At 47.4% G+C, this 27,250-nt stretch overlaps 1 protein-coding gene across 1 annotated transcript; it reads left to right on the top strand.

The window, feature by feature from the left end:
• Positions 1 to 18,646: 18,646 nt before the first annotated feature.
• Positions 18,647 to 26,936, top strand: PICK1 (protein interacting with PRKCA 1). Its single transcript, XM_082002450.1, has 12 exons — positions 18,647 to 18,714; positions 19,483 to 19,594; positions 20,073 to 20,201; positions 20,325 to 20,391; positions 21,697 to 21,786; positions 22,224 to 22,277; positions 22,377 to 22,439; positions 22,776 to 22,909; positions 23,701 to 23,793; positions 24,769 to 24,819; positions 26,274 to 26,418; positions 26,683 to 26,936. The coding sequence occupies exons 1-12, from the start codon at positions 18,674 to 18,676 to the stop codon at positions 26,931 to 26,933; spliced, it is 1,230 nt and encodes a 409-aa protein (XP_081858576.1). The 5' UTR covers positions 18,647 to 18,673; the 3' UTR covers positions 26,934 to 26,936.
• Positions 26,937 to 27,250: the final 314 nt, after the last annotated feature.

The following is a 27,250-nucleotide window of genomic DNA, read 5'->3' as shown; positions in this document are numbered from 1 at the left end:
CGGTGGGGGGAGAGGATGGGAGGGGGTCCATGCAGCTGCGCCACGGAGTTGACATTGTTCCCACCATCACTAAAGTGCAACAAATCCCTCTATTGTGTTCCTGGTTTATCTGGTTCCTCTTGTTTATTAGCAGAGGTTGTTTGGCGCTGGCTCCAGCCCTGGGCGGGTGGAAAGAGTGTTGGCACGCACCAGAGGAGGGGAGGGAGGGAGTGGGGGGGACTGGGACGGGAGGACGAGAGCAGTTCATCAATGGCTGTATTGTCCCATCTTTTTTGTTGCTCCTGTAATGATATGTTCGAAAAAAGGGGATTAAATAAAAAAAAAAAAAAAAAGAGGCGGGGGAGACGAGAGAGGGAGGGAGAGACACATGGCACAGAAGGACTTGGTAAGAATGGCCGGTCTGGGCCCGCAGCGGATGCTGTCGCAGCTGGGGAGGATGGGTCGGGACGGAGCCACGACGGGGCTGCTCCGTGCCTTTATGCTGCTTATTCAGGTCGGGAGTCGTGAGTCCCAGTGGCTCGGGCTGGGCCCACCCGTGCCAACTCTATTCATGGCCAGCGGGGACCATGTGTGCATGGCAGAGAGGATGGGGCGGCGGGAGCGAGGGGCTGGGGCCGGCAGAGAAAGGGGAGGAAGGTTATTCTTCACAACCTTCGGGTCTTTGTACAGAAGAGGCAGTTGCATGGCACAGCATCTTCTCAAAGCATTGTCAGTGTCCTTCATCCCACTTGGTCGTCGTCCCCCAGCCTACCCACCTGCTATGAGAAGTAAGAAGAAGGGTCCTCTCCCAAATTAGCACAGATTTTCTTGTGCCCAGACCTTGCTTACGCTAGCATTTTTTCCCCTGGAGCTGGCTATGGACACATGCCCATGGAGAGCTCTGCTGGTTTTCATACGAAACAGCAGTATAGTGCTAGAAGACAATGGTGCTTTGGTTGCCGCTTTGCCTAAATTTGGGTGGTGACAACGTGGGTAAACCTGCCGCAGCCACAGGGGCTTTGCTAGTCATTGCTCTGCCTGCTGCTACCCATGGAGCTGAACCAAAGCAAGTATACCTAAGAAGTGCACATCGCACCATAAACAGCCTTCTTGAGATCAGAGTGAAATCTATTGAGATAGATAAGAGTGAAATTCCATCTGGGATGCTCAAGGGCATTTTCCAGTACATCTCAGGCCACTACCTGGCTGGTTTTATCCCAGTCACACTGGCTGTTTCTGCTCCAGTGTCTCCACCACCTCAGAGGTGTCGCACAGGGGCACGTTGATCTGGACATGCACAGGAGCTCTGCTGTGATTTTTTTTTCCTTTTTTTCCCCAAGTTTTTTTAAACTCAGAGTTTAAAATATTCTGCTGAACTTGAAATAGCAGGTTTTATTTTGTGGTTGTTAGGCTCTTGTGTCTGACCTCTCATCTTTCAACCTGGGTCAAGTTTTAAATGCAAAATGCTGCTTTGAAATGAAGTATCAGAAATTCCCTTTGAAAATGTCCATTCACAACATTCTTGCATTTAGAAAACAGAAGAATTCAGGAAGATTGTCTTGAAATGAAATGTTTTGCTATTTTAAAAATCCCCCTCCAACACTCGCTTTCCAGCCAAAAGTGCTTGTTGAATTAGGTCTGGATCTGCAACTCTTTTCATTCCCCTGAAGTCCCAATTCTTGGCAAATGATTTGCCAATAAATGCTTGTCCGGTACCAGTCATTCCCACCTTCAGATGATATGACATCCTTGCCATCCTTGGGGGATCTCAGGGTCTCCACAAAGTGCTGGAGTGTGCCTGGATTCTTGGTTTCCCTGAGTCCCACCTTGCCACAAGTGATCTTGGGACTTGTGGCAGGCCTGCCATCAATCTGTGCCACCCACTCCCTGAAGGTCAGGCGTGAAGCACAGCGCTGGCACAGCTGTAGCTTTGTGGCCTTAAAAACTAGAGGCTTAAACTCATGTAACGCAGTCGCACATGTTCGTGCGGCTGCAGTTCAGGGTGTTTCTAAAGGGACATATGAGGCGTTGTGTGGCAGGACTGTGAAGGTCTGAAGCTGTAGGAGAAGTGGAAGGGCGGAGAGAAGGGGACGGGACAGACTCCCCCTTACCGCAAGGATGTGTGGCAATGCACGCAGAGGGACTCTTTTTCACCTGAGTGGAAAATAAAGTGTGCCAAAGCTGAGAAAAATTGCTGACTTGATTTTGTACCTTCTTCTCCCCATGTAAACATAAAATGAGAGAGTCAACCATCCCGGTGGCCACATAGAGATGAGCCAGGTAGTGATGACAGCATTATACAGTTGTCAACAGCTTCCCATTTCAAGAGAGGTTCAGCTCCCCACCTCCTCCTCTGCCCATTACACTCCAACACAAGTCTGATCTGCTTCTCTGCTATAGGGAATTCTCAAACCTAATGCTGGCTTCCCCCAGTCAGATACTGCTCCATATCCAGCAGGTACCTCCATACCCAGTGTCATCCAAAGTATCTTCATCTAACCTGACAAGAAAGAATAAGTAATTCCCACCAGCAGTTGGTATCACTACTTGTTCAGATAAAACATCCAGGTCCACCTGTCCTTCCCTTCCTCCAGTCCAGTGAGAGGGAACTTCATATTTCTTCTGGATTACAAGCCTGAAGAGTTATAGGGTTTTCCTTGGAAAAATCTGGTCACACAATGAGGTTAGCAGCAACCTGGAAACAGAGAACAATTTGCCTGTGCCAACTTGAACCAGTAGCAACATCAACTCTACACCTGAGCTGGACAGTTACAGGAATGTATGGAAACCAAATCCCCATCTGAGACTCTCATGACTCTCTTTTTTTCTCATGGGCAGTCTAAGCTTTGCCTAACCTAAGGCTACCTGCCAATCTCATCAGCCCTCACAAGCAGGTGGCACTGGTGGCTTTGAAGGAGATGCCCTTGTCTGCCCAGAGTAGGTCTGATCACATCACAGAAAGGGCAGAGCACTGGGACCTGGATTTATAGCAGGCAGGCATATCCCTGAGTATCCTCAAAGGCAAAGTCTTGCCTGAGCTGCTTCCCCCAAGAGCAGCATCTCGATCACACCACAGGTGTCCCCAGGAGCATTCAGTAGGTAGCAATGAGGACCGGTCAGGTTGCCTCAGGGCTGTACCTGCAAAACACTGTTGTTTGCAGCAGGGAGCACCTCTCCTTCCACATCAGCAGATAATGTAAGAGAAAATAAATTCTCATCATGCACATGGAAAGGATGTCTCATCCCAGACAGTATGGGCAATGCTCCTTGGACACTGAGGTGTCAGCTGTGCTCATGGTGGGCCTGACTCTGCTTTCAGTGGCATCTCTTGGGGCAGGGACAGGACTGTGGCACTCACCATGAACTTCACAGTCTGAGCAGCTGTTGAGAATCTTACCGTTCGGTTTTGCTCTCTGAACCCCAGGGAAGTTCAAGGAATCACTTGTCTGCCAGCAACGGTCTGGGAGTTTTTAAATGAGTATCAGCATTAAGCTGGTAATTCATAACAAGCCTTGATCAAGTTCCTAATCAAGAAGTACATTTGGGACATTTTAAACCCAAGTGCCACCTCTTGGGAACAGCACAGGCCCTGCACCTCCGCAGACAGTCGCACCCTGCGCATTTTGCTCTGAAGCAGGAGAGGAGTCACAGCCCGTCGCCCCTGGGACGCGCGACATGGTGACTAGAGGAGCATGGCACAGCTCACTGAGCATCCCAGCCCAGATGGCACAGCTGAACCTGCTGGGCGGCAGGACTCCCCGGCACCACCGGCTGCACCACTGCCCGTTCCCGTGCTGCCCGAAGCACAGCTGTCTCGTGCCCCCTCTTCTCCCTATCCCCCAGCAGACCACACAGCATCCGTCGTCCCCTGGCCGCCAATGTGGCCCCTCTGTCAGGGGTCCCCGTGCTCCATGGTCTGCTCTGTTTGAATCGAGGCATGAGAATTTCTCCCTCATTCACACAATCATCTTGCCTTCCACCCCCCACCCCCCCCAGCCATCAAAATCCTTCTTCCCTGCCTCCCTCCTTCTCCTTCCCGCCGCCTCCCCCTTCTCTCCCTGGAACTTCCCTGCAGCTGCAGAGCTGGCCAGACAATCGGGTGTTTTAGAGAAATACATTTTTGGGCTAATTTGCCATGCATAAGTGTTTCTCTTACCCTTTAAAGAGAGGGAACAAAGAGCACATTCTCTGGGAGCTCTGCCCTGTTGTGAGCAGCCCTGCAGCTGTACAGCGCTGTGCTACCCTCCGCTCTCCTGCTCCACTCTCTGCTAGCTGTGTAAGGAGACGGGGCTCTGCTTCTCCCCGGGACCACGCCACCTCCTACCCGTCGCTACACATTTCTTCCTGTTTTTTAAAAGCAGAGCCAGAACAAGTGGGCAGGGAAGGGATTTGGCAGCACTTGTCACCCCCACCTAGACTGACTTGCCAGATCATCCAGGTACAGTCTTTTATGTTCAGACATAGTTTATTTGGAAACAATCTGAATTTTTCTTTATTGGGGGCTTAATTCTATGTCTAAGTTAAATATTTATTTTATCCCCTTGATAAATAACAGTGTGGCAATGCATTACACACACCATATTAGACTGCATGAAATTCTGCACCCTCAAGGAACCCTGACAATTAAAAAAAAAAGTCATATGCTGGGTTTTCAGGTTCTGTTTCCTCACTTCAAACACTGGTAGCCATCCGTGGTTGGGGAATTTCTCAAACAGAAGGATTTCCCTTTTTAAAGCTAGGATGTTGAGTGATGAACAGATTTGACCTGGTGGACCATATCAGGAAGGAGATGCAAATGTTCTGGCATGAACCACTCTCGAGTGTGCAAGGTTGTGGGAGAAGGAGATGGCCTGTAGCAACTGGACACTGAGGAACTAAGGCTTTTTGTCAGCTTTTTGGGGATGCCATTTCAGCACTTGCTGAATAATCTTCTTCCTATCCATGTAAAGTTGGTCCAGCAATGGCTTCCCAGATGGGGCAACAGGTTCTGGTATAAATGAAATGAGGCTTTCAAACCAGCCAGTGAAGTCACTTGCCCCATTTCAGCAGCACTGCATCCTGGCAAACTCTTCCCATCAGCCCAATTCCATCTACCATAAATATTCTTAACTCAGACCAAACCAGTCCCGTTTTCAGCTCCAAATTCAACACAGTCTAAGGCAGCTAACCCAGTCAAGTTAGGAGTCAAGATAGGAGCATGCCTATCACAAGCTGCCATCTTAAACTTGCATTCAGCTTGCACTCAGTCCATGTAAGCGTAGCTCAGATGGATCAAAGCCAGTGTAACTCAGGCCAGGCCAGCCATACCCAGGCCATTCCGACCAAATTCAAGCCACATGCCATTCAGGGACTAGTATAGCCTAGCCTGTCCTGTTGCATTCAGAGTCTAACCCAGCAAGGGCATGAACCAGGATGTGCCAGCTGCAAGGCAACAGATGCTCAGCTCTGAGACACTTGAAATGTGTTTTCAGGGAGAGGAGAGGAGAGGAGAGGAGAGGAGAGGAGAGGAGAGGAGAGGAGAGGAGAGGAGAGGAGAGGAGAGGAGAGGAGAGGAGAGGAGAGGAGAGGAGAGGAGAGGAGAGGAGAGGAGAGGAGAGGAGAGGAGAGGAGAGGAGAGGAGAGGAGAGGAGAGGAGAGGAGAGAGACTGCAGTCAGCAGAAATGCATTTGGGGGAGTATGTAAAGCAGGAAAAGGTGAAGGTCTTATGGACTGGAGACCAAGATCCTGACCTTCTAAGCTAGGAAAGGCCAGCTTGGAGGCAATGATAGCTGGAGGAAAATACAGTACAAGAAGGTGTAATTGGCAACACCACCCAAGTGCTAGAACTGTGGGGCAAGCTGAGCCTTACCTGGCATGGCCCACTAAATCCCTCAGTTCCTTCCTGACTCTTTGAGCTCTTTGCGCTCAGCAAGGTTGGTGGCCATATGCACTGCACATAGGAACTTAGTAACAATAGGAGGCTGTTAGTGGAGCCAAGGCTCAAAGACATGCATTTACTGATAGGGTGGTGGCATTTGTTCTACAGAGAATACCATCTGCTCTGAGCTTAGGTCTTAATGCTCTGACTCCTGTCTTGCTCTGCTACTGTAAATGAGTTGTATGAGGGAGCAATGGAGATCGTCAAGTTTCTTAGTTTCCAGCCTGCATTTCAAACTCCAAAGGTTGCTCTTCTGACCTTCCAAGTGGCTCCAGTAAGTTCCAGTCAGGTATTAAAACAGTAGTGCCAAGAAAAAGTAAATTTCTGCCAGACTCAGAGCTGCAATAGTGAAAACCCAGTTGAGCAATGGGTTTAATCATATTTAGCATCCCCTCTGGGTAAATGTCCTTCAATCCCTCTAGGAGACTGACCTTGAAAATTTCTCTGGCAGGGCTGCAGGGGACATCACACAGCACAGGTGGTCTGAGTGGCACAGGTAGGTTGGACACCAAGACCCAGTGCCAAGACAAACACGCCAAAGCCGAGGATGGGGTTAGCAGGAGCAAAATTCATCTCCAGCCTTTGTGGTTACCATCTCGGTAAAACAGAGAGAGAGAAAGGAGACAAAAGGGTGAGAGAAGGTTAAGGAGTGGGGGAGGGCCGGGAGCCTGCAGACTTCTGTTGCCACATGATTTTCCTGGTTGTTTTCAAAGTGCTGCTCTAACACACGCGCACGAGTCCCATGTGATGGCTTATTTACGAAAGCACAGTCGTAATGTTGTGTGCATCTCACATTCGCTCGGCAGCCCACCTGACTGCGGGCTCTGTGGGCACCCACTGCATCCTCCCCATCTGCACCATTGATCCAAAGGGGATGGGTGATCCAACACAGCTCCTGTCCTGGTGAGGCGGGGAAGCGGAGAGGAGGACCATCTTTGCATTTCCAAACTGGTCTTTGTTTCCCTTTGCCTGGCGCTATGTGAGGAGGTTCCAGAGGCAGGGTGCTGTCCCTTCTGTACTGTCATGGAGAGAAAAAGCCTTTATTTCAGATCTGGCTGTCTCACTTCTTTCAATATGCAGAGCACCCAGAAGCAAGCTCATACTGCTGTATGCAAATATCCCATGTTTGATCTTCAAATAGGTGCAGATTCTCTTTCCTTGGGTAGAACTTTTTCTCATACCATCACCACAGAAGTCCCATTTCACCCAAAGAACCACTCAATAAAAGAGGAAGCCTCCTTAGAAGGGGCAGGGAGGAAGCTAAGAGAGAGTCTTCACAATGAAATTAAGCTGGTTGTTTCTTTGGGGATGGGAGATTTGGCCTACCTTCAATTCATTTGTATTGAGAACCCCTAACTCCAGTAAAATTGTTCTTCTCAGCCAAAGGGAGGTCTAAGACGTGAGCAAGAGAGATGCAATGTGTGACAGTGGAGTTTTTGAAGGCCAGCAACAGGAACTGAATTCACAGAGGCTGTGATGGGACTAGATTATGCTGCAGTGAAACATATATTTTAGGGGTGATGTTTTCCTTTGTCTCTCCACAGTTCTAGCTGCCAGCGTCCCTAGAAAAAAATGTCAATGGAAAAGAGTCATCGCCTCATATGCTGCAAAAAACCTTCCAGTGATCTTTGCCAAAACCAAAGCTCCTATGAAGAAAGGGCATCTGACATTTTAAAACTTTGGTATGGTCAAACCGCCCAACGTCATCCCTACCTCCTCTTCCTAGACAACCAATCCTTGCTTTAAATTGCCCCAGAGCCAATGCCACTACCTCGCCACACAGATTACGCCTCCCATGGCCATGCCTCTTTCCTGCATGCTCAGTAAGTCGCCTCTATGAAGGGTTAATTCAACCAGGGCCTTTTACTCCAAGTTGTTTTCCAAGTAGCTGAGAGAATAGGTCTCTTGTTACAAACATGGCTTCTGGGCATTTGGTGATGCTTTCCCTTTTCTCTCTCTCTGTACCACAAAAGAATCTTTTGTTCTTGTCCCTCTGTCTCATTTACTCTCCCCCACCCTGCTCTCGCCTCTTCCCTCCATTGGCTGCCGAGTGACTAAGGAATGGCAAAAAATGACCATAGCGCGGTCATGGCAAATATTTCTTCAGCTATTATCTGATAGAGACCTTGAGCATCTATGTGAAGGGCCCTCTGCCTTCCCTCGGGCTTCTCCTAGAGATGGGGAAAAATGAGTCAGACACAACAGGGCAGGATATAAGTTGAATCAGCCCAACATGCTAATGGAAATGTCTTGCGAATGGAGTCATGGTGCCTGTTTCAGGAAAATCAAATGATAGGGACCCAGAACTGGCAGGAGTCCAGTGGCAGCTTCAATGGGTCTAGATTTTTATAGGAACTCTGCATTTATTAAAAAACACATGGGAGACATAAAAAAGTCACTTTCTTGCCTCCACAATTACTGATTCAGCTGTTTGTAAGCTGGAGCGGACACTCTTTGGTTGGATGGTTTGTAATGTCATATAGTTTCTCCGCACCATTGCTGCAAATCTTCTTGTGCATGATCTCCTACCACAGGAAGGCTGTGGCAAATCCCCATGGACAGCACAACTTCCCACACCCCATTGAAATTATACCTCAAGCATTCCCAGAGACATCCTTCTAGCTATAGTCTCCTTGCACATACTGCTTCACTGAGTTATTTTACACGTACATATATATATAAGTAAAAGTTCACATGAAAGTCACTGCAACTTCCATAATGACCTTTCTGCAACAGAAACAATTCCCCAGCCAAATTCCCACCTCCCTACCTTTTAGAATAAATCCTTCACTGATAATGCCTTCCACAAGAAAACCAAATTCTTCAGTCTCACCTGAAGCAAATCTTGCTGTTTCTGCCTTTCTGCTCATCTTCTTCTCTACCAACCCTCTTCACTCCTCTGACTACCCTTTGTCCCGAGGCCATCTCATTCCGTGTCGTGCTTTAGGTGAACATGTCATATGCTGCCTGGCTCCATCTGCCAAGCTTTCAGCACTCTTCTCCCATTCGGTGCCTTAACTATTTTGGAAGGCCCTTGAAATAATCATTAAATTTCAGCCTTAGTGACTTCCCGCGCACACACATACAAAGCTGTGGATGTAAGGCGTTATCTGGAGAATTTTTATTCCTGTAGAGCAGAGAAATGGACTATACACATAAAAGGGCCATTATATTCGCACATTAGAAGGACTTCTTGTCTGGTGGATTTTAACCAAGCTGGTTAAAACATCATGAAAACAGTGCACTGACCAACTCCTTATATTCGTATGACTGTGCCCACAATAAAGATTTGTGCTAAGTCAACCATATCTGTTTTGAAACTGCCTGCAGAGCAGCTTTCTTTGTAAAGTATCAAACCCATTTAATATGCAACAATTAAGGAATATGTAATAATCCCCTTCCTGCCTCCTGGCTTGATAGCATCTAAATGAATCCCAACACAGACACAGAGATACTTGCTGCAATCCCAGCTGTGCCCCACTGCTCCCACAGTGACTTATCGTACAGGCCACTCACCAGGAGTGTACAGTCAGCCTTAGTAGATAAACACTGATCAACTCCATCACAAAGGACAATCAAAGCACCCTGAGATGAAGAATTTTACCCTTGTCAAAAAAGCAAGTCTCTGGCAGATCCAGAAGCTCATTAATTAAAATGTTGTGTATCTAATGCTATAAACATAGACTTCCCCACCAAGCAGTGCCTCTGATGAAGCAATGCACTGCTGGATCCTCTTAGAAACCCCCATTTAGCAACAGTGAAGCAAGAAAAAAGATTTGCTTCTCCTTGGTTCCAATTCCCCTTCACAGGATGGGATCCCACAGTCCTGCAGTGGAGACTACTGTAGTCAAAGGCATTACACTGCCTAGAGAGACCCGTCAGGGTCATCTTTACGCCCTGTGGAGACCAAGAGGTCAGCTGTTGAAGTCCCTTTGGAAAAAAGACTCTACCACCATCTCTTTCACAGATGGGAAGCCCAAGGATGGATTATGGATTCTTACTTAGATAATTTTGGATGAATCAAGAAAAGAGAGGAGGGGTAGCTGGATGTCTAAATAAAGCCAATGAGATCACATGTTCCGCCTTTTTATCTGCTTTTCTCTTTCTGCTTTTGGACAACAAAGCTTCCTTTGATACAGAAGAAGAGGAAGGGTAGGGAGGGTGGGGAGAAGGGGTGCCAGAATCACCCCAATGGCCCCCGGTCACTTATCCACGCTCCTTAATGTGATGTTCCCACTGACAGAGACAGAAAAAACAGTGATCTCATGATTCCAGAGACGATTCATGCAAACAACCCTGGGAGATGAGGGGTGAGGGGGACAGGAAAGAGGGGTAAAGGATGAGTGAGGAAAGGCGAGAAAGGGAGAGGAAAGGGTACGAGTGATAGGGAGAGGGGACACGGGAAGCAGGACCTTAGAGGATAATGTGGATGGAGTTAGAAACTGAAGGTCAGGATCCAAAATAGGTTGTGTAGAGGGATTGTAGGGAAAAGGAGAAGAAAGAGTCTTGAGACCAAGAGTAACAGGACTGGTGGAAGAAGGTTAGGTGTGACATTGTATGGCAGGGCTGAGGGCAGGGTCAGGGATGAGTGTTGACTGAGTTGTCAAGTATATAGGAAAGGGAGGCTGGGCTCAGAGACAGTGTGGTGGGATGAGGAACAAGGGCTTGATATGAGTGTGAGAGGGAAAGGAGGGGGAAGTACCTGTAGGTTTGGGAGCAGAAGGACTAAGAATTAGTGCAACTTGTTACTTCTGCATTCTGCTTACACACAACCAGGTCACCAAATCTGCCAAGAGAATAATCCTGGTCTTTCAGAGCCCCAGAGCTAACAGATGCCAGGAATGCCACGGGGAAAGAGATTTATTACCTGAGGCATTCAGTCATGTCTAAGAGAGGTGGTGGTGAGGCAGTGGGGCTGGAGACAGGCAGTCTGGTTTCCACTTTGGTTGGGCTGATCTCTCTGCAGGAAACCTTCACACCTGCACAGAGGAGCACTGCATGTGTATTACACCTCACCCACCAGCAGCCACTTCCTTCAGCCTTCTTACTTTCCTTCCCTCCTGCCCTTTTGTTCCTCCTTCCCTTCTTCCCTCCTTCCATCCTTTCTTGCCGCTTCCCCACAGGGAGACAAGAACTCAGCACAGTTGGCAGGAGATGTCCCACCTTCTTCTCCACCCCGCCAGGAGACCTGCCACTCCAGCAGCCCTTGTCACTAACCAGTAAAGCAGCCAAGACCCAGCAGGAGGCTTTTGAGCCCACAGGGCTCCTGATGGAGCTGGGACAAAGAAGGGGGACGAAGGATTGAGGGAACAACTAAAAGAAAAAGTGTCTCCCATTACGAGCTGCCATCTCTATGCCTCACAGCTCTCCCCAACACGGGTCTGTCCCGGGGGCTCATTACATTTCCCCCCTCTTCTGTCTGCTCCGTGGCAGCTAATCGGTGACCCACTGACAGTCTCTGTCCATCACTCGTCTCTGCACACAATGGGGTAATTAAACCCTGACCCTCCGCTCCTTTTATCCATTTCCTCTGCACAGTCACTCCCCAAAACGGCAGAGGGGAGGGCCTGCTGTGGAGGCTCCTGCCCCAGCCTCCAGCTGTAACGAAGATGTAAAGCACAGGAAGGACTCACTGTGAAATGAAAGATGCTGAGGGGGAAGCCAAAGAGGTACTGAGTGGTACAAGGCTTCCCACACGCTTATGCCGAGCTCTGCTGACCTACCTCCATCATGGACATTTGTCCCCTTCAGCTCTTTATCATCACGCCCACAGGTTGTCCAGCATCCTTCCCCTGCCCACGCATACCTACAGCAAACTCGCTGCTCCTCTGCATGTCCTCAGGACAGTGCCAGGTGTGGGTGCCCAGCTCAGGTCTAGCAAAGTTTTCCAGGAGGCTCAGTATCTCCCGCCCTGGGATTGCTCCCCCACAATAGCACCCAGCTTTGTTGACATGCCCCAACCCAAAGTTTCTGCACTCCCTGGTGCAAACCTATCGGGCCAAGCCCAGTGCCTCAGGCCTGACACAGCAGGCTTTCCTTATTAAACACCTGCAGAAAGGCAGAGAGAGTTCTCGGTGGCAGGGTGCATCCTGCCGAGCACAGCGGATGGACCCAGAGGCTGGCTGGTGCAAGGTGCTGTTGCTCTTGCCTGCATGGCAGGACAATGGAGGATGCACTCAGTGACAGACAGGAGTCACAAAATGCCAGGAAATTATTTTTTTTTCTTTCTTTCTTTTTTCTGGCTTTCTGGCACTCTGCAAAATTTATTACACACACAGATTGATAAACAGCCAGATGATGCCAAGCAACCCAGACTCTGCTTCCTCCTCCCTACCCCAAGTGGGGAAGCTGCCTCCCTCCCACGCATGAGCAAAAAGGGCTGGGGCCACCAGGGGAAGGGCATGACGGGTAAAGCAGTGCCCCCGAACAATTAAGCACTGTCCCAGGCGCTGCACACCCCTGTCCCAGGAACAAAAGAGTCACACACAAGAGACCTGACTGTGAAGCCTCCATCCGCTTTCATCACTGACCCTCGGGGCAGTCAGGGCACAAGGTCAGCCCACTTAAACTCCAAACTCAGCCAGAAATAGAGCTGGGAAGTGGGCAAGGGTGGCCAAGTGCAGGGGTCCCCAACCATTTGAGGGGTTCTTTGACTGAGCCATTTCATTTCATCAAAGACACATTTTTTTCTGGAAAGGAGATGGAGAGCAGCGGGTGTGAAGGGAGTAAGGGGGAGGCACCGTGAATTATGACCACTCTCAACAAGAGTCTTTTACATTGCGGAGGTGAGGAGAGGATGGGGTAATTGGGCATGTTAGACCCATCCATAATGAGGGCAAGTCTCTGCCTGTTTCCCACCCTCCATTCTGCCACTGCTCACGAGATGTGGTCCCCTGTATGGCCCGTTGCTATTCCACTGTGGGGCTCAACATCCCAAGGGCTCAACCCAAGGACCACAAGCTTTGATAGCACCTCACCAGACAGGCAGTCCTCCTGAGCTGTGCAATAGTGTGTGGTCATGCTCCTGGCGTGGAAAGGCAGAAAGTTGCCTTATAAATTAAAAATGATCAGCCAAGCCAGGGCTCATGCTTTCTACCTGCAGGGTCTCAGAAAACCCATTAGGCTTTAAGTCGCTATTTTTTCAGTTTGTAAATACTGCCTTTGCATGTAATGCTTTCATATAGGTAACAGCTGTACCTTCTGGGGGTCAGCACTGAGCAGTATATTAGTGGTAGGTAAGAACAGATACTCTTGAGACCTATCTCCTTGACTAGGAGGAGAAATCTGTGGGGACAAAATCAAGGAGGAATGAAACGTGTTTGGTGCATGTGGAAATACAGTGCAGCTACCACAGAGCATTGCCCATTTCACCAGGCTTCTTCCCTTTGGATAAGCTTCTGATAATCCTAAATGTAGGAAATTTCAGAGGAAGGACAATTAAAACACCCAGCCAAAAAAAAAAAAGGTACAAAAGAAAAAAATTAATCAATGCACAAAAATACTGCTTTTCACTCAAAAAATGTGACATTTCACCATCCAGACTAAGTCAGCGTGAACTCCAAACGACAGCAATACTGTGTTCTGCTGAAACTCTATGGGGCAAGCACTCAGAGCTCGGTGCCCCCAGGGTGAAGGGTATCTCCAGCTTGTCAGAATGAACTGAAGGTACAGCTCATTCTGGGGGGAGTTTGAATACAGCAGAGGTAAGATGTACAGGTTGGAAATAAGCAGTCAGGTCATTTCTAGACATGTTTTCAGTATTTCTCACCCCTTCCTCTCTGAGTTGGGAGCCCCAGGATGCAAGTGCTAACAGCAAACACCCACCCCGACATGTGATAAACCACCCCTGTGTATGACTGTCCCCTGTTCCACCTCAGTGGGGCCATCACCACATCCATCTCCCACCTGCACCACGTAGAGGGCCCTGCAGGGGCCTGAAGCACCAGCAGAAGTGGGGTAGGGACAGGGCAGGCAGGCTGTGGAGTGGTGGGCAGGGAATACAATTCCCACACTTACCCACTGAAAGTTCCCCCAAAAACAGACAACACGGCTTGAGGGAGAGCAGTCGAGGAGGATGTTAGCTCAGCATCAGTTGTGTTGACGCTGACAACAGCAGCAGAAAAGCAGCCAGAAACACAAGATTCAGCACAGACCCAGTACAGAGAAATGCATCCAAGTGCCAAGAAGCTAACTAGTCATGCAACATGTGATTTGCTTGCAGACTCCTTATTACACATGATGAAAGACAGCAGAAGGGAGTCTGACTCTCAGAGCTTGGGCTGACTTTTCATGGGTTCTCTATTTGGGCATGGAAAAATGTCTGCACTTGCAAACTGAGCCCTCTTGATCCAAGCCGTATTGGTGGACTGTAAGCAGTGAGCCCACTTTTCAGGATAAAGCTGTGTTTCAACTTTTTGATACAACAATTAACCAGACCTATTCTTGACAATTACCAGCTTCCTGGGGTTTTTCTTACATGTTGGCTAGCCATATTTTGGGGGATTTTAGATAAACATTTCGTCAGTAATTACATTACTTGGGAGGAGGTAATCGGCTGGATTTCTAATATTAAGACAGACTTGGCTTTAGGGCACATGCAGATTCATTCTCCATCTCACGCAGAGAGAATCCAATCAATCTTGGACATGTTGGAGCGACTGTACACAAAAGGCAGGGTCAGTCAGCACATGCATACAAAGTCCGATGCTTCAGGGACATACTGAAGGACACACACAATGCGCACACATCAGTGGAGCAGCACAAAAGCAAGGCACATCAGACCTACAGGTTTTGGCCTTGTAAGTGTCAGCAGGTCTGGTTTTTTACCCCAGGCCAGTTCTGCCTCTTGTCTGTCTTTCTAATAGAAGGAGCTGCCAGGAAAGGAGAAATTCACTGCCTGTTTTTTCCCCTTGTAACTCTACCAGCAGCAGTAGACCCGGAAGAAATGAGGTCCTGGTACTTCTTGGTCTGTTGCCCAGCCATGCACAAGGCTCTGAGCAATGATTTGTGTTATGCAGGTGTTCTCCTAGGTGGGGGGGAAACCTTTTTTTGTTCCCCCCTTGCAGTAAAATAGGAGAAATATCCCACCGCTGCAAACCCAGTATGCCTGAATCCAGGCCCCTTTCCTGCAGCAGAAGTTTTCAGCAGCGCCCACACGGTGGAGCTCCCCCCCTTAGAAATGAAGCCCAGCTGACTGATCTGGTGGTCCTCTGCTCGCGGAGTGACCCTGCAAAGCCTATGGTCATGAAGCAGGAGACAGCAAAGGGACAGTGTGGGACTCCCAGACCCCTAACACACTGCACGAAGCAGTCATAGAATCATAGAATCTTTGGGTTGGAAGAGACCTGTAAAGCCCATCTAGTCCAACCCCCCCTGCAGTGAGCAGGGACATCTTCAACTAGATCACGTTGCTCAGAGCCTCATCCAACCATGGCACAGACAGCAGGCCTGACTTCTGCCTCTGCCGACGATTTGTGACATTTGCTTAATCAGCTCTTGACTGTGTTAACTGTCAACCGTGGGGAGGGTTATGCGGGGTTTCCACTGTGTTCGGCAGTGCTCAGCTAGCCAGGAGCTGGACTTCGGCGGGGCTGCGATGTATCACAAATACATTAGCCCCTAGCTGTCACTGGTGAAGTTATATGCTCTGAGGAGGACAGGGGGACAGATTTTTTTAAAAAACGCATTTCAAAGTATTCTAAGAAGAAAGTTATGGATGGTTGTTCTGATCCAAGAATTTGAGAGAGAATGACACAGGAAAATGTTTCCAAATGTTGCACAGTGTCTCAGGACCACAGCATCGCAGAATCCATCCAGTTAAATTTTCACTGTCTCTAAGGTTATTTCACCACGTCTCTGGACTGCTGTAACAGTGCTTACCCACACCCACAGTGATTTTTTTTTTTCCTTTTATTGCATTGGAATTTTGTGCCGCAACTTGCAACCCTTGCCTCTTGTCTTTTGTTGTGCAAAAGCCCTGGGAAGAATCTGCTTCTGTCTTCTCTGTATCATCCTCAGCCACAGTCAAGTGCTGTTGCACTCTCAGCCCCAGTGAGCTCCAGTGAGCTCCTCACATGCAGACATCAGGGCCTGGCTTATCAATTCTAGTGCTTCACTGATGTAAACTCCTGTCAGTGTCCAGGGTCAGGATGTCAGTCTCTTCTCTTCAGAGAGCTCCCACCTGAAGGACTGCATTTCTCATTCAGCTTCCCTTCATACATAAATCACCTCTTAGACCCAGGACTTCAAAGTGATTATTAACACCGTGCTCTTGCCCTTGTACTCCAGCATTATGGGTGGCTTCATTCGGCATTTTGATGTATGCAGTCAAGAGGTTCAATGGGGCTGCACACTGCAAACACTAACCACCCTCTCAGCCCGCAAGAGAGGTCATTGTCATCGGCTAGTCGTTCTTCCTGGTCACGGAGGAGTTTTCAGTTCAAAGAGCGCAATTTTTTTTTTTTTGATCTGCGTCAGTAAGTCAGGTTTGGCAGCCTGCTAATTGCTCAAAAGCCAGCAGCAGCTGGAAGAGATGACACATAATGCAACAAGCGACCACATTCTTCTGGGAAATGAAAGCATTCTCCCAGTGATGGTGCTGTCTTGATGGAGGCAGAAAATTCATTTGAACACCTAACCACTACCCCCACACACACATCACAGAGGAGAAAAACGCGTGGAAGCTTGGTGATCCTGCTGTACACATGGCTGTGCAGTGGTTTTGCATACAGCTGTGCTGACTAGCTTCCAAAACATTGCTTCCACAGGTTGCTGCTGGCCTGCCAGCGGTAGGGGCAACTGTGCCAACCAGTTTCAAAGCCCTTTGTATCCCTGCTGTCATCTGAATCATCAGTCCGGGACGTGTTCATATTCACAAACATCTTTCTGAAACGCTCCCTTCTGTGGAAGGCCAGCTCTGGGTGTATTTGTGTAGGGTACATCACTGTTTATCAGTAACAGCTTTGTATTTTTCCAAGTGACAAGTGCAAGAGAGCGTCTTTTCCTTGAGGTGGACACACTTTGGGTGCCCCTCCTGGTGACTGAACAGCTGATAGCTCACCAGGATCCACTAATAACAACAGTAGGCCAAGCAACAGCACTGCTATTTCGTGCTGTGCCGTGAAACCCTTAAACCTGTTCCGCTCAGTGGTTCCCATCCTCTTCCTCAGCTCCCACTGCCACCACAGCCTCCTCCTTCCTCACTCCTCTTCAGTGACTTACTGAGCCCAAAGGCTGTGCCTCCTGGTGCCCCTCGGTGACTGGGGTACCTCAGAAACATAACGTGAAGCCGGAGGCAGCCCAAACCCAGGCTGGAGGATGCAGGCCCCATTCTGCCATGCTGTCCAACCCTCCCTCTCTGCGCGATGGGGTGTCCGGAGGGGCCCGAAGGCCCCGAGGCAGGGGGACGACGGCAACCCGGAGGACGCTTTCTCCCCAGAGCAGCTCTCTAGCGGCTCAGCTCTCTGACCGGCCGTACCGCAGGGGGCTGGCTGGGCGGAGGAAGGGCGGCCCTTCCCCTCAGGCCGAGGTGAGCCCCTCCCCGGGGGAGCCCGAAGGCGGGACTGGGGCCGGGACGCCACCGCCAGCGCCTCGCCGCTCTCAAGATGGCGGCAGGAGTGAGCTGGCCCCGCCCCCGAGGGTCTCCGTCCCCATGGCAACGCGGCACGACGCGCGTGGAGAGGGCAGGGCTCCGCCGGGGGCTCGGCTGCTTCCGGGTTGGCTCCGGTGGTGACGTGTCGGCGGGCTGAGAGTGCCGGGCGGCAGGTGGCGGCGGGGGCCGCGCGCCAAGGCGGCCACTTCCGGTGAGCCACGGGACCTCCCCCTCCCCCCGACCCCTCCCCGGGCAGCCCGCCCGCGGTTGCCCCGGCGACCGTTTCTGCGGGGGCCGGGGGTCGTGCTCCTTCCTCCTCCCCGGGCCCTCGCCCCGCGACCCCCAGGCCCAGCCCGGTGAGAGGGCGGGGGGTGGCGGACGGGCTTGCACCACGCGGCCGCGAAGGGCTGTGCCTGAGCTGCGAGGCCGCTGCCAGGAGTGACGCAGCACAGCGGGGTGTCGGCAAAGCCCTCGTCTCACCCACCGCCGGCCGGTGGGGTCGGATGTGGCGGTAACGGGCCGCTGTGGTGTGAGGCAGCGTCACCCTGCCTTTGGTGCCGTCAAAGGATGAGCGAAACCAAACCGTGTCTGCTAATTACTGCCCGAAATTAACTAGAAAATTAAACGGGGGGGGGGGTGTGTGTGTGCATGGGGAAATAATGAGGTTTTCTGTGACAGGAAGTTGCAAAAAGCTTTGCATAGGTTCCCAAGATAGGAGATGAACGTCAAAAAATGACATAAGTTGCTGTGAAGCCAAGATCAAAATGGAGGTGTTTAACAGACGTAGAGGACTGAAACAGTGAATATCTTCAGCAGCCACGGTGCAGGTAGAGCGTGTGAAGAAGGAGCTGCCAGAAGGCGACAGGTTTTGTTCTGTGCTTTTAGAAACACTGCACATGGGTGGGTTTTGAAACATGCAGTATTCAAACTCGAGGACTTTCTCCTGCCTCATTCAGAGCATAGAATCAGAGACACTTGACATGATTTTCATCTTTCATATAAAAACGGAAACCATGATGTGATGTTCAAAAAAAAAAAAAAGGTGGGGGGGATTGAGAAGGGTGACAGGTTGATTCTTTGCAGTTTTCTAGTGAGATCACTGGTTTATTGGGTTTTGTCCTGTTCTTTCTTCCCAGAGAGTTTGGAGGAAGCAGTTTCAGACGAAGAGGCTCCACTTAACCAAAACAATGTTTGCAGATTTGGACTATGATATTGAGGAAGATAAGCTGTAAGTGTTTCGCTTGTCTTTTCCTGTTTTTTGCTAACAATAGAAATAGTCTTTGCAGCCAAGACCTAATGGGAGTGGATAAATTTACCTGCTTCTGATGCTGTGCACTGAAGAGTCAGACTTGCTCTTCAGTCCTGATTTCTTGCTCCCCCTGGGGACTGGGGATGAGGCATTGCCGTGCTGGTGAGGACAGGAGAACGCTTTCTGTTGCTCTGCAGTGAGTACCCTGCATTTCTGATTGCAAAGCAGTGCTAACAAATCTTCTGTAAGTTAGTGACCTTAGCCAGATAAAAAAATATTTACAATGGAGGAAACATAATAAGACCTGAGAAGAAGTGGAAAGAACTTTGGACTCCTTGGGTCTGTAAGGAGGAGAACACTGTCATTTCCTGAGCAAGTAAAAGGTTTTATGAGATGAGCAATGAATTTGACATGGAGCACTTGTCTTGCATGTCATTTATGCTCATTCCAGCACTAAGAGCAGATGAAACACTCTCTAAAACATGATGGTGTTTCCTCAGTGCCTAGCAATGGATGAGGGTGTCTCTCCCACCTCTAATCCTTGCATGCAATCTCAAAAAAGATAGCCCAGAGGGTCTTTCTGCTGGCCTGTGCTGGGAGACTCTATGGTGGAGATAATGTGATGAATTCAAATGTGCAGTGGCCGTTATGTTTTCAGTTTGTATTGACTCAGATACCAGCATTGTTTCATACACATGCGGCTCTGCCTACCGTGTTCAGTTATTCATTCCCCCTTTCTCATTCTAGGGGGATCCCCACTGTGCCTGGGACAGTGACCCTGAAGAAGGACCCTCAGAACCTTATTGGGATCAGCATTGGGGGAGGAGCACAGTACTGCCCCTGTCTCTACATTGTCCAGGTGGGCACTCAGGGAGGAAGAATAAGCCATCTTTGTAAAACAGTGTTGGCCTGAGAGATGGAAGGCCTGGAGAGTCCTATGTTATCTGTTTTTCTCAAATTGTGAGACATCATCTCACTTTCCAGTGAATCAGTTTTCCTTACCCTAGTACCTAATAGGTTGGAAGAATTAAATTAAGACTTCTGAAATTATTCTTCTCCTTGGAGACCCTGTTAGAATTCACAGGGGAACAGTGTGACATTCTCAACATCAAGAAGTCCTATGCTCGTGGAGGCACATCCTGGAGGCAAGAACTTCCTGAGAGATGATGATCAGCCCACCCCTGAGTTAGGGAAAATTTGAGGCTTCATCATGAAAAAAGTACAACTGAGTTAAATAGAAGGATTGTAATTGTCCCTTTTTTTGTTTTTCAGCCCTGCATTTACCTTTCTCTTCCTCTTGATTCCAGACTACCTGTGCTCTCTTTCCTCTCTGATAGGTATTTGATAACACTCCAGCAGCCTTAGACGGCACAGTAGCAGCTGGTGATGAAATCACAGGAGTGAATGGGAAGTCTGTCAAAGGGAAGACCAAGGTGGAGGTGGCCAAGATGATACAGATGGTAAAGGTGAGAGGTAGGAGGGGGCCACTGGAGCTTCTGAGTCGTAGTTTACAGTTTATTGTCTGTTGGTAAAGGAAGCCATTGCTACTTGCTTCCAGCACAGCAGTTTTGAATTTGTTCTTTCTAAAGGGAGAAGTGACGATTCACTACAACAAGCTTCAGGCCGACCCAAAGCAGGGCAAGTCTTTGGATATCGGTAAGACTGGTTTCTTACTCCCTAGAGTGTTAAAGTGACATGGAGGGGTGAAAGATTGGTCCCTGCTAAGACCAAAGTAAAATTCTTTTTCCGTTCTTCCTCTTAATTCAGTCCTTTTCAGATGGTTACTGTCAAAGAGAATTACAGGTTTAAAGAAACCCTTCCCTGACATCTTGAAATAGTCTTGAAAGTTTTAAATTGAGGCTTGACTGTTGTTTTGAGAGGCTTGTTTTTCTGTGCTGTGTTTAGTATGGATGATGAAACTCAACTAGGTAATAATTTAATTTACTTATTTTTAATACATGTAAGTTATGCTGATCTATTGAGAGTTTCAGCTGTATAGAGAGATGTGTCTATTGAAAAAAAAATTGGTTGCAGTTTCTCAGCTTGGAGAACAGTGATGAAATACCTATCTACCCTGAGTTTTGTACCACCACAAATTTTATAGGAGAGAGGGGAGACTTTATTTCTAAAACAAAGTGTGTGTTTTGAACTAAGCCTACACAGATGTCTCCATTATATGGTCTACCTTTCTCACTTTCATAAAAAGTCTATCCTTTTTTTCTTTTATTTCTTTTCATGGTGCTAATGAATTGACAGGGGTTCAGGAAAATGGTGAGGACTGAGATGGATTTCTGGGGAAACAGAAGTGCAGTGAGACTGGTATTTTCCAGAGATGCTGAACACTGTGGCTTCAGCTGAGTTCTTGGGAGCTGAAGGCACTTGGCACCCCTGCAAGTTTGCCTCTAAATAAATGTAGCTGAGTCATCTGATTCCAAAGAGGGCATAATTGTCTCTAGTAATTTGCAGAGTATGACCACCAAAGACAGAAGTTAATTCCATCAAGGGATGACAAAAGGGTTTAACTAAGAACCAGAAGATATAAGTAAGCAAAGGGATAACTTTGAGCATTAAATCTTGCCTTCAGCCTTGTCTCCTGAATTCAGTTGATGTAAAACAGCAAGTAGCATAAGCAAAGTGTAGTTCCAAATATGATGATAGGTAGCTTATAGCAAAGTGATTTTTTTGAATATTCTTCCAAAAGAAGTGCTGGAGCTCTATTGATTGAAGTATACAGGATATGGGAGCAGAACAGATAGACAAGATAGAAGATGTGGTATGCACAGCTGGACCGAATATCTAGATTCTATGGTATTGTTTTTCTGCTCACTACCTCAATAGTGAGTTAAGTTCAGATTGGCCAGTTTATTCAATGCCTGAGAAAGTGGTAAAGTATGCTAGTGTGCTTTTCATGCCCATAGAAATGACGCTGATCCTAGTTTGCAACTCTCTTTTGGCTTTTAGTATTGAAGAAGGTGAAGCATCGACTGGTAGAGAACATGAGCTCAGGGACAGCGGATGCCCTGGGGTTAAGCCGAGCCATACTTTGCAATGGTAAGTATTGTCCAGGAGGACATTTTCTTAAGGGAACACTTACTTACCCTCTTGTGCTTACCAACTTTTTAATGTTACTTGCATGTTCCACATTATTCCTTCATAATCCTTTCTTTCTGCTATACCTCACTGTTGTGATTGCCTCCGCCCTTCTTGAGCGATATATACTGTCGTTGGGGCCATTTAAATTTTAGCTAAGGTCAAATTAATTTAAAGTGGGGACCCGCTTAGTTAACACTGATAGTGATGATGCCCCACTGTAAACTAGTGGGCAGTTATTTTAAAAGCTTCCCATGTTGGACCAGGGGACAGGCTTTAGAGGTGAGAGAAATTTGAACCAAAAATATGAAACTGGTGTTTTTCCAGTTGGTCAAGTCTTAACCATGTTCTGGATTTGACTGTTGTAATTCTGGATTCTGATTCTTCTTTCCATTTAGATGGACTAGTGAAGAGATTAGAAGAGCTGGAGAGGACTGCAGAGTTATACAAAGGTAAACTGTGTCTTCCATCAGGTACCAGATGGGAAAGAAGGATGCCTCCATTATGTTTCAGTGAAATGACTTAAATGTTTTTTCTGTCTTCCATCACAGGCTTGACAGAGCACACCAAGAGTCTTCTCAGGGCTTTCTTTGAACTATCCCAGACACACAGAGGTAAAGAATCTTGAGTGAAGGGAGCAGAAATCTTTGACCTCCAATTTCAAGAGTTTTAGTCAGTACTTAGGCAATTCCCTCACTGAAAGAAAACTAAGTGTTGCAGAAATGAGCTGGGAAGGGCTGCCCTCCTGGCATTAGTGGTCATGGTGCTAACACTGGTCCTGTCTTTCATATGAGACATTGAAGAAATGCCCTGCCAGCCTCTGGTCTGTAGGGAACATGTAGTGTCATTCCCCAGCAAGGTTGTGGGAAGGAGTTGTAATATTGGAAGCAAGGTTCTTCTCCATGGTCAACCTCTTCTTTCATCTGTTTGTGTTTTTTACCCTCATCCAGCATTTGGAGATGTGTTCTCTGTCATTGGAGTACGGGAGCCGCAACCAGCTGCCAGTGAAGCCTTTGTGAAATTTGCTGATGCTCATCGCAACATTGAGAAGTTTGGGATTCACCTTCTGAAAACAATTAAGCCGGTAAAGAATTTAACCATAGGAGTAAAGGGTCTGGAGAAGAGGGGAATCTAGAAAGACAGAAGCCTGTCTTTGAAGGTGTGGTGTTAAAGCTCATTCACTGGGGGAAGAACTATCTTTGTCTGCTTTCCTTCAGGGAACTCTTCATAAAGAACCTAACAGGTAATGTAGTGAATGTATCAATCTTGTCCCTTTGACTTTTGCACATGAGTATATTCCTCTCCTTTTCATTTGGGGATGAGGGCTAGTTTGATCAGTGTAGTCCCTAGAGCCCCTTCCCTGCTATCGGTACCCATCATTAAAAGTTGTCACTAAATTTAAAAGAGTTTAGGTAAGAAGTCCAAGAACAATTTAAGGATTTCAATCAATATATTTGAGTGAGAGTCTCCAGGGCATCTGTCCACTTAGTTTAGCAAAGAGAGTATTGAATGTTGATTTGAGCACCTTTTAAGTGCCATGTTGGATAGACAACATTGGGTAGTGGGTCTCCTAATCAGCGACAGCAATTTCCAGGACCAGTTGAAAATGAAACAAGATGAGTTGAAGGAAGATGGATTCCAGCTAGAAGTGAGGCATACATTTCTAATGCTGGAACTACTTGCCCGTGACAGTAATGGATGCTCTAACCATGGCAATTCTCAGTCAAGATCAAATATTTTCTTTCAGATATGCTCTAGTTAAAAAGAGTTAACTCGAGGCAGTCTCATGACCTGTGCTGGTTAGAAGGTTGCCCTTGATGAATTGTAGTCATGCTTTTTGGTCTTACACTCAGCAACAGGATGTTTCCCTTGCAGATGCTTACTGACTTGAATACGTATCTGAATAAAGCCATTCCTGACACAAGGCTGACTATCAAAAAATACCTGGATGTCAAGTTTGAATATTTGGTGAGCTGCTCTTTTTTATTTTTTTAGTGCTGGTTGAAATTAAGTTTCATAGAATCATATCCTGAACAATCACATGTCCATCCTTCCACAGTCCATGCAGGAATGCATTGTTTTTTCCAATTCTTTGTCTACTGATGGATTACTCAAATTCAGACACCTGCTTTTGACCCAATAGTTCTCAGTGGTAAGAGACATCTCCCAGAACCCAGATGATTTGTTTTCTACATCACCAAATTAATTTCCTTATTTATTTGGAAAGAGTTCTTATGCAACTTACGCTCTTGAACTCCCCTAAATAGCTCACCAGCCTTAGAGTCATATTTTTCAGGTAGCTTGGATAGTCTTTCCTTAGCCAGATTAAACCACTGTCAAATCATGTTTGTTTTAATGTAGACCATGCTTTTTTTCTCCCTTCTCCATTCCACTCATCCCTTGTTTTCTACGCCCCAAAAAATAGGGTAGAGCTGTTAAGTGCATCTGTTCTGTAACTGTAGGAATCTATTTCCTGTTACCAGTTTAGAGAAGTATTTGGAGCTGCAGCCCTTAAGGCAAGTGAATATGGCAGCATGTCTTCCCACATCAATCCATCCCACAATTCATTTTTTTTTCTGCCTCTCTTTATTTATTACCTCCTCATACTTTTCTGGTACTGTGCTTTCCCAAAGAGTAGATGAACACAGGATTTTTCTCTTACATGTATCTAACGTGTTTGCTCCTGTAATATAAATAATAAGCACCTTCTCTCTCCCACACCATTTTCTCTCCCCATATTTCTCTAAATAGATCTTCTTTCCACCTGGCATGTTTAATATACTCTGATCACACCGTGCTTTCCCCAGCGTCCCTAGCTGCAGCATTGAAGGAGGGATTGAAATGGTACAACCCTATGGCTATGGTTAATAATGAAGTTGCTTCTAATTCTTAATATTTCCTTCTTGTTTTGCTTTTTGCCTTTTTTTTTAAAACCCTACAAAGTCTTACTGCCTGAAAGTCAAAGAGATGGATGATGAAGAGTACAGCTGCATTGTGAGTACCAGTACTGTGGCAATGAAAACTGCATACTCTGTTTCTGCAGCTTCCCTGTGCACACAACCTTGTAATTGCAAAAGTGCTCCTGTGCCAAACTAGTGAATACATCCTAAGGATTACACACATCTGTTCTAAACGTATTAGAAATCAGAGATCTTTAAATGCTACCTAGGAAACACTGCCAATAACTGTCATGAATCACTGGTGCTTTGGAATAGAGGAGGGACCAGACATCTCCTCTGCAGTTTGTTTGCTTGGTGGTTGCCTGTCTTGGTGTTTAAGTAATATTAGCTTGTGTAAGGAGAATTAAGGTGTTATTTTCACAGATTCCATTTGTGTGGAGTGTACAGCTTATCATTAATTCTGGACTTGTTTCTGAGAAATGGAGGTTTAGCTTCTCTAGCAAAAGGCATGTGAAAGTGGCATTCATAGTTGAGGAAAACTGATTAAAGGATCTCTCTTAATAATAGTTTTCCTATAAATAGGTAATTTAAAATCAGAAGACTTAAGAAAAAAAAAAGGCAACATTCTCCAATAACAGTTTGCTGTCTGGTTTAGAGTTTTACAAATAATCCTTAACAGCTCTGTTAAGATAGCTAAAGGTGTCCCCAACATGCCCAGTTTCCCTGTATAAAAATCAGATTTTGTTTTATCCTAGGTATTGATCTCAGAGCAGGGATTTGAATTTTTGGAAGGCCCAATTCCCAGTGCCAGGAAGGAATACAACTTTCCTAACACAACATTTAGTTATACCTTTCCTGCTAAATGGGAAGGAAAGAATCCCAGTCATGCCCAGCAGAGTAACATCTTTGGGTTTTGGTGCATGCAGCGTGCATTGCCAAGCCATAGTCCATAACATGGATTTTTACATGTGTTACGTTTACAGGTGCAAGAGAAGAATGCTCTTTTGCTGACAGATCTAACCCCTTTCTCTCAAAATTGTTTGGTGGGACAACGTATAGGTCCCTCCCTACTGGTTTCCAGTATGGTGTCTGTATGGTTGTAGATACCACAGGGTTTCCTGTATAATGTTTCACGCAATCCATATAGGGCAAAGCTTGCAGAGGAGGGCAGAATCTTTTGTGTGATTGATATAAACTAATATATCCCTCAGACCCTAGACTTGTTTGTTCCTAGTGTCTGTCTTAATAGTTCAGATGAGAAGCCATTCCAGTTCTCCATGCTGGGTTGAAAGGTGCCTGTCCTTCTGTCTTTGATTAGTAGTGATGCTTTTCTTTACCATGGTTGGCATGTATTTGGCCTTCAAAATGGCCCCATTGACTGCTGGTTTGTTGACGTGGCTCAGCATTCCTCCTGTTTCCTGACTGCAGTTCCAGTGAGCTTGAGAGGGCTGTAATAACCCAAGGTCATTATGAGTCCGCATCGGTAGGCAAACTCTGTGTACAAGTACTGTTGTGGGAATCTCTAAAATGGCGCCGTGTTTTTGGCAGGCTCTGGGTGAGCCTCTCTACCGGGTCAGCACTGGGAACTATGAATACCGCCTTATCCTACGTTGCCGGCAGGAGGCTCGCACACGCTTTGCCAAGATGAGGAAGGACGTGCTAGAGAAAATAGAGCTCCTGGACCAGAAACACGGTGAGTACCACTGCTGTGTCCAGCACCTGAAGGGGTCAGGCAGACATGGCTTTGGCTTTTATGCTCCTCCTTCTTCTCAGCTCAGAAGTCTTTGCTGAAGAGCCCTTTTGTGGATGTGCCTGTGATATCCACCCTCAGGGGCCGAAAGGGATTAATACATAGGAGACTGTATCTAATGCTGATGAGGGATGCTTGATCACAGCCTTCACACTGTTTGGGAAGGGGGTTTTCACCTGATTTGTTCCCAACATGTCTCCACTACAGTGCAGGACATCGTGTTCCAGCTCCAACGTTTTGTCTCCACAATGTCCAAGTACTATGATGACTGCTATGCCGTGCTCCGAGATGCAGATGTCTTTCCCATTGAGGTGGACCTTGCCCGCACTACTCTCAACTATGGGCAGAAGGACACGTACACAGATGGGGCAGAAGAAGAAGAAGGAGAAGGAGGAAGTGAGAAAGAAGGTAGCTGGAAAGAGGACGCAAATGGCGAAAAGCTCATTGATGATGCCTGAGTGTGCCAGCATGGCCAGAGGAAAGACTTTGCAGACTGTTATAAAAATATGTATTTCACATGGCAATTCATCCTCTGTGATTTCTGTGTATGTCCAGCCTGGGATTCCCCCTCTGCTTTGGGTGGTGGTAGCTGGTTGGATTGGGACCAACCTCTGCTTTCCTCTCTCTTCCCTTGCTTTTTTGCCTGAATATTCCTTTTTCTCCCAGAGACTTCTGCTGCCCAACTCGGGTACTGAGGTGTGGGGAGGAAAATCCCCTACCACACTGCCATGTGACTCTGTGCGCAGGCAGGATGCTGCTGAGCGTGTGGGGTGCA

Source organism: Phaethon aethereus, assembly GCF_964289735.1.
Source record: "Phaethon aethereus genome assembly, chromosome: 1".
NCBI classification, from domain to species: domain Eukaryota; kingdom Metazoa; phylum Chordata; class Aves; order Phaethontiformes; family Phaethontidae; genus Phaethon; species Phaethon aethereus.
Note: the sequence above shows the minus strand (reverse complement) of the source record. Positions and strands in the feature narration are given on the sequence as shown.

Coding starts and splice junctions, on each gene's coding strand:
- PICK1 (XM_082002450.1), top strand. CDS start 18,674: ATGTTTGCAGATTTGGACTATGATATTGAGGAAGATAAGCT. Junction 22,278..22,376: donor GACTGCAGAGTTATACAAAG/GTAAACTGTGTC, acceptor CTTCCATCACAG/GCTTGACAGAGCACACCAAG. Junction 23,794..24,768: donor ATGTCAAGTTTGAATATTTG/GTGAGCTGCTCT, acceptor AACCCTACAAAG/TCTTACTGCCTGAAAGTCAA.